This window comes from Trachymyrmex septentrionalis, unplaced genomic scaffold (assembly GCF_001594115.1).
Source record: "Trachymyrmex septentrionalis isolate Tsep2-gDNA-1 unplaced genomic scaffold, Tsep1.0 scaffold8, whole genome shotgun sequence".
NCBI lineage: Eukaryota > Metazoa > Arthropoda > Insecta > Hymenoptera > Formicidae > Trachymyrmex > Trachymyrmex septentrionalis.
Genome location: NW_017305987.1, coordinates 4419784 through 4426917, shown reverse-complemented (window position 1 = coordinate 4426917; position 7134 = coordinate 4419784). Strand labels below are relative to the sequence as shown.

At 36.3% G+C, this 7134-nt stretch overlaps 1 protein-coding gene across 9 annotated transcripts in view; it reads right to left on the bottom strand.

The window, feature by feature from the left end:
* The window catches only part of LOC108754485 (phosphatase and actin regulator 2), a 302039-nt gene that overhangs the window by 2396 nt on the left and 292509 nt on the right, over nucleotides 1-7134 (bottom strand). For 7 of the 9 annotated variants that reach the window (XM_018496802.1, XM_018496805.1, XM_018496804.1 and 4 more), the window contains 5 exons: nucleotides 5094-5239; nucleotides 1718-1898; nucleotides 918-973; nucleotides 582-685; nucleotides 176-348 (listed from right to left, as the gene is read on the bottom strand). In XM_018496802.1, the coding sequence (XP_018352304.1) occupies nucleotides 176-348; nucleotides 582-685; nucleotides 918-973; nucleotides 1718-1898; nucleotides 5094-5239 (660 nt within the window). The remainder of the gene's footprint in view (nucleotides 1-175; nucleotides 349-581; nucleotides 686-917; nucleotides 974-1717; nucleotides 1899-5093; nucleotides 5240-7134) is intronic. The other 2 variants (XM_018496801.1, XM_018496800.1) reach the window with 2 other exon arrangements.

Here is a 7134-nt window from a genome sequence, read left to right as displayed (position 1 = left end):
ATCGGGCATAATTTTTCGTTTTGGTGATTCAAGACGATTTCATTATATTGTATGTGCTCTAATTTGATTTTTACAAGACTGCATATATTTCGTATTCATTTTAGCGAAATGCTGAGATGGTGCCAAATGTGCTTTTAAAGTAGTGCCGCTATTAAATTCGTAAAGCATCAAGTACCTGGTGAGGTGTCGGCTGTCCTCGTGAACGGCCATCTCCGAACTCTTGAACTCGTTCAACTCCTTCCTAATAGCAGCCTTGTCCTTCGGAGTTAACCGCGTCCAAGGCTTATCGGCTCTTCTGTCGTAATCGTGAGCCTGCGTTACCTCGATATAGTCGTTGAACCTAATAATCTGCAGAACGAAGGGGAGAAGATAAGTATATCGGTTTTTGCTTTTATAGCTTTATCGTATAGCTCGCGAGACTCTTATCAGAAAAAAAATAGCTTCTCCATAAAATAAGATACGATAAAATATTGGTTGAACTTAAACTCGACGATATATTTTTTTTGGTACAGCCAACCTCTATCTTTAAAAAATAGGTAACGTAACAAAAATCCGCGAGACTTTACAAAGGATCTTTTTACCTTTTTCTCCTTGAGCTCTTCAACGGTCGGTCGGAAACTCAGCTTTCGAAGCAGATAACGTTTTTTCTCCTCCTTTTGCTTCTTTTCCTCGGCGGGGCTTTGCTCTAAAAAGGACCGAAGAAAAATTAGGATTAGATTTTAATTCACAATTAGATTTGGCAAAGCAAAAAGTATATTCAATTACAGTGTTATATATTTCGAATTAAAACGTAAATAATTTCTTACTTTGAAGAAATTTTCTTTTAAATTTAGCTTTAAAATAATATTAAAAAAATAACGTCGAAATTTTTTCTCGATCGTCGTTCATCATTAAAGGAAACGAATAGAGTGACTTACTTTTCAAAATATTCCTCTCTTCAAGTTCCTCCTGGGTCGGCCGCATGCTCAGCCGCCTGAAATGAAAATGGCACGAGAGTCAATGCAAGTTCATCGGCCGCTTTAATCTTCCTTTGCGAGTGAGAGAGATATTCGAGGGAGAAAGCGAGGCATCCGCTTTGTGCAAACAATGTGATTCACTGCGGCCGAGACCACTCGTCCTATTATTCGCGCGTAATCTTTACGAGAGACAGCTGTTATTTCAAGCTCGTTTTTACATGAGCTGGATATCAGTCAGCGGCAGACTGACATCGATAAAAAAAGAAAGGGGAGAAGAAACGAATATTCCAGAAATTATTATATATACGTGATTTCATTATAATATCGAAAAATGATTTTAATAATGAATTCTTTGACAAGGGAGGAGTAACAGAGAAATCCGGATTTCGAATATTAAACGGCAAAAAGATTATGAAACTTTATCGATATTATATCTCCTGTTGATTTTACAGAGCTTTCGTTAAATTACACGCGAAGACACTTTACAGTAATTATATTTTCATAATCAACTGACAGTGTGACTGTTCAATTAAAAATTTATACAATTTCCTAACTCACCAGAGGATCCCTCGAGATTCCTTAAAGTAGACTGTTAGTTAAACGTCATTTTAAATTAGACGTAGAAGATTCATTACGACGTGCCAATTTGCAATTCTCGCCTTTAAAATATAGGCAAATACGTATTCGAAATCCTCTTATCCCTGATGCAATCACGCGAATTCATCAACGCTATTTGATAGACAGCCGAACAAGTCTCTCACCTGATAAGCTTGGCGCCGATGGCCTCTTTCGTCTCCTGCCTCTCATTGTCTGTCTGCAGCTGAAGGATGTTCCTGTTGATGAGCTCCTGTCTGTCTGGCCTAAGGGCGAGCTTTAGCGAAAGTGATTCCTTGCGCGCGATCTTGGCAGCCAAACGGCCTGTCGAGACAGAAAGTATCGAATCTGCGTTCAGTTCATTAATTCACTGTTCGAATTACTGCATCTCAATATCGTAAAATGGTATAACTTATAATAAATCTAGTTAGGATAAGGTTTTTCGATTCAAATTTTAATTTCTGAAAATTATCTGAATTATATTGTATACACTCTCATTTTAACCAAAGCGATCTCTCATCATTGCAATGCAATTACCTTAAAAATGATAAAATGGAAAATTTTTAATTTCAATTTTTTTTTTAAAACATCACTTTTTATTTCTGAACATCGAGTTAACGGTATCTGATAAAAGATCTATGCTTAGCACTGAAGCACGTGCACCCATCGATGTCGAGAAATTTAGCTCTTAAATTAACGTGCCGTGGATTGAAGGAAGTTAAAAATCCTGATTTAACGAATTAAATGATTCCTCCTTTTTTTCTTTTTTACATGGATTTGAATTAGTATGTAAAGTCTAGAATGAATTTCGCATAGACGTTGACCGAAGTGCGCGTCGATGTTAATTAATTTCGTGTCCGATCGCACGTCGCAATTGCTGATTAATTACCCTCCACGATCGACGAGCAGCTGAAGCTGCGATGCAACAGCAGCGGGGCGTGTTCGGCCGACTCGATTGAGGCGCAGACGATCGACATCGTCGACGCGGTCCATATCGACAGCATCGTGTCATCGCTCTCACTCTACCTCTCCTACGAATGCGATTTCAGGGTGAAAAGCGTGTTCGAAGGGACCGAAATCGTCGATTCGACAGTATTAATTACCGTCAGCCTTCGCAATGGCCATTCTGCGTCGCGTATTTCGGGAATTACTACGCTCTCGAGCACACCTTCCGCGAACAAGTCTAAAACTACGGGCGGATGTACGAATTTACGGTTCGACAATTGATTTGAGGAAGCAATTTCACGACCGTTCACACCTACGCGATTTAATAAAAATTTAACGAGCGAAAATCGCGTAGCGATAAATCCGGATGGAAGAACGACTACAGACTGAGCTACTTGCCAGCTATTTTCGGGGATTAATATAAACTACCTCCTAAGTGTGTTCGCTTACAAACATATACATGCCACCTGGCACGAGTATAATTAGTCTGGTCACTGAAGACTGATTTAAAGTGTTGAGTAATCGCGCGGATGTATCGTGAGAAAAATCAACGCGATGTTCCTGTGGACATTTAATCCAAATGTTCGCGCTAGAAGCGCCGGTCTTGGCAGCGAGAGAGAGAGAGAGAGAGAGAGAGAGAGAGAGAGAGAGAGAGAGAGAGAGAGAGAGAGAGAGATTATTCTTTTCACCGATTTATACGTAGACAAATTTTTTTTTTTGGCAACTTTTTAATAACAAATAAAAAAAACAACAAATAAAAAGAGCAGTTGGAACTGGTTCTGCTCATTTTGTTCCGCTAACTTACGAGATGTCGAATTATCTATAGCATGTTGCACTAAACACTATGAATTACGAACAAATTTATTCAGTAGAGAGTAGAGTGCTAAATGCGAAAACATGAATCTTAGATTTTTTAGGAGAGCTTACATTGATTATTTGATGACATCGAAGAGTTTCCCCTTTCTTTTGAATTTTCTCAACTTTCGTAAATATTTGAAGGTGACCATTCGCTAAGTTTCACCCAACTTCTTTTATTTCCACATTCCGCGCAAAGTTTTTCTGCCACCTGCGACTGACTTAGAGAGCGTTTTTTCCTAGCAGTATCCTCGAGATTTAGAGCAGTCCGCCGCATCTACCTTTTCCCATGCGGAAAAAGAGAGAACGTTATCGCGAATGCAGTGTGAGACTATTTATGAATTCGTTCGGAAGTCCATTCAACTGAATCACGTCGGTGAGTTTGAAACCTCATATCTCGATGGAAAATTGCATAAGCGGAGGCGTGAAATAAACATGGCCCCTCGCTTTCGCGTAACTGCATTCGTGACCGCGCATTTTTATCGCTATGCACACAGGCGCAGCGCGATTTAAGCCTCTCGTTGCTGCGGAATTTTGATATAAATCTTTATAGTAGAGAGCATATTTATTTTTCACGAAAAACGATGCGATTGACTCTCAGCCGCGGGTCGCATCGATCGGCATGATCCGCCGTCGTACTCTTTTTTTTATGACGCAACGTAGAACGTTCCATCAAAATGTCAAATTTACAACTGGCGAAGGAACATAAAGTTACTATCTGCCTAATTGATTGCTCAGAGGCAAGGACGGGTTCCAAAACATCGAGGAAAAATCGAGTTGCAAAATTCATTCTATGCATTCACATTGATTATGTAAAGTGTGCTGCAATATTGCTCATCTATTATGTTCTCTGTTTGGTATACATTTTATGTAGTTTGTATAAACTAATTAATATCGAGTAATAATAATAAATATTTATCTCTCATTAATGATTCATTGTCAATTAAGCAAGTCGTATAATAAACAATTATTTCATTCTAATTTTTAATATTTTAGTTATAATTAATAATTTCTTTACTATCTATATATATGTATCATACGCGACCGCTTTCCGATGTGTAATATGACAGAATATACACACAAGATATGATAGTGACGATCGCATGACTCAACTTTTGTATGGAATGATCTACACGGAAAAAACAATTTTGCTAAAGTATTTAAAAAATTAGCTAGTTACAGATCTGAAAATAATTTTGTTGAACTATCAAAATAATTATACAAAATGTATCAAGCATGATGAGCAAAAAGTTTTGATATTCTGACAATCAGTTTCAGCATCCTACATAAAAAAAATAATCTAGCAATAGCTACATTGACAAAAAACACTAAATTTTAATAAATATTTATTCGAATAGTTCTAAATAAATATTTAGTTATCACAGGTAAATATTTAGTAAATTTTACCAATCACATAATAATTAATAATCAATCGTTCGATAATAATTTATAGAAAAGTAAAATAATATTGGAAAAAAGTAAAAATAGCATTTAGTTGGTTTTAATTACTAATCGAATATATTTGATTGAAATTATTTTACGGTTTAGTAACTATCATCTAGGCTTGATTATTATTACCAGACTTTTCAGTGAATTGCTATGTTGATGGTTCGACAAAGTTATATTTTCAGATTTGTATATATATCTAGTTAAATTTTTAGATACTTTAGCAAAATCGTTCTTTCCATGACAGGTAATTCGCAGGTTAAACGTGTCGATAAAATCGATAACGGAGTAACTTACTTTTCTCATCGTCGTAATCATCCCTGTAGAGGACTTGTCCGTCGCCGGAGTCGCCGTCCGCATCTTCTCGGATGACGTAAGGCCTCGCGTTCTCCTTGTTTTCCAGAGTACAGGGTAGAGCGAGGCCAAATCTGACCGGTCGACTGCTGAAAGAAGCACATGCAAGATCGTTAGTCCAAGTCTCCGGCGATACACAATCGCTGGTTGATGCTACGTGAACCAATGTTCTACTCTACGGTGCTACAAGAGAACGAGATGCGAATATGGGGTATATGCTGGGGTGGAAAAAAAAAGGGATGGAGAAATGCATAGTGGCGGGTGACACGTCGAGAACAACGGAGGCGACGCCATGTGAAACGACAGAGTCTCTCGCACATATTTCGTTCCATATTTCGGCCACTCAAGTCCTGTTGGACCATGGCTGTTACCATTCGACACGTTGAATGCCGCATATGCAACTTTATTCTTTGTACATAAAAAAAACTACATCATCGATACATCAACAAGTGTTGTTGACGTATCGAACAATTTAGTTAAGTACACGGAAAAAAAAACAATTTTGCTAAAGAAACTAAATTTAATTAGGCACAGATCTGAAAATGATTTTATTTGGATCATCAAAATAATTATGCTTAAGCTTTGATGGCAATGTTCCTAAAAGTTTTAACATTCTACCAAACAGCTTGAACATCCTACATAATTATTCTGATCGTTCAAACAGAATTATTTTTGGATCTGTGTATCTAATTAAAATTTTAGATTCTTCAGCAAAACAATTCTTTGTGTGTACATATCTAAAAATACTTTCGTTGATACATTAAAATAATTATATAGAATGTTTAAACTTTAATGACAATGCTGCTAAAAATTTTAACATTCTAATAAACAGTTGGAACATACATAATTATTTTGATAGTCCAAAAAAAATTATTTTCAGATCTGTATATATTTGATTAAAATTTTAGATTCTCCAGCAAAACCTTCGTTCTTTTTTTTTTAGTACTAATTTTAAAATAATTTTGTTGGACTATTAAAATAATTATAAAGCTAGAACGCTTAAGCGAGGATGTTGATGACAATGCTGTAAAAAGTTTTAACGTTCTAGCAACTAATTTGAGCGTCCTACATAATTATTTTGATGGTTCAAAACAAAATTATTTTCAAATTTGCATCTAACTAAATTTTTAGATACTTCAGCAAAATTATTCTTCCTGTATTTCATACGCTATACATGATCTAAAGGCAACATATTCGCGTGATGAGGAAAATTTATTGCCAAAATTTCGGGCCATGTGACGAACATGGGAAAATTGGATGGTAATTACAATAATTATGGAAATTAAGAGATCTGGCACACATTCAACGTATTCGAAGTTGCTATTCTTGGATCGATCCGTAAGCGCACTACCTTGCTGTAGCATATTGAGAATTTTGGTACTTAAACTTTGGAAGTTATCGTGGAAGATTTTCTTCCAAGAATAGAAGGCACTAAGAAATGTTTCACGAATATTTAGCGCAAGTGCTTCTCCTGACTATGTACGTAGTGTTCTTGAGAAAAAGTTTTTTTCCCTCCTCGCAGCAGTTTATCGCAAGAACTGTCATAATATTTGCATTTAATGTTACAGTAACTTCCAAAAGTCGGGATACTTTAGCCTCTTTTGTGATGTGCTTTTAAGGATAATTAATACTGCAAAATTATCAAAAATTTCGTAAAAATCCAAACATGAGGCACATCACAGCCTATGCACTTGTATCTTTATTTTAATAATATCTAAATTTTTAATTTATCTTTTTTCTCGAGCGATATGCGTGACGTCAGAAGTGAGGTGCCTCAGGCTAAATATTTTCAAAGCGTTTTTAAAAGTAAAAAGCCGGCGCGCTTAAAGCATCAAAGCTGCAATAATGTAATATGAACTAAAGCTCCGGCAGTACTAACGTTTTTTGTTGCGTGTGCTTAAGATTCGCGATGTCCATTTTAATTCAACATCAATAAAAGATATTAATTTTTTAATAATTAACTTCCATAGACACGTGTAATTTT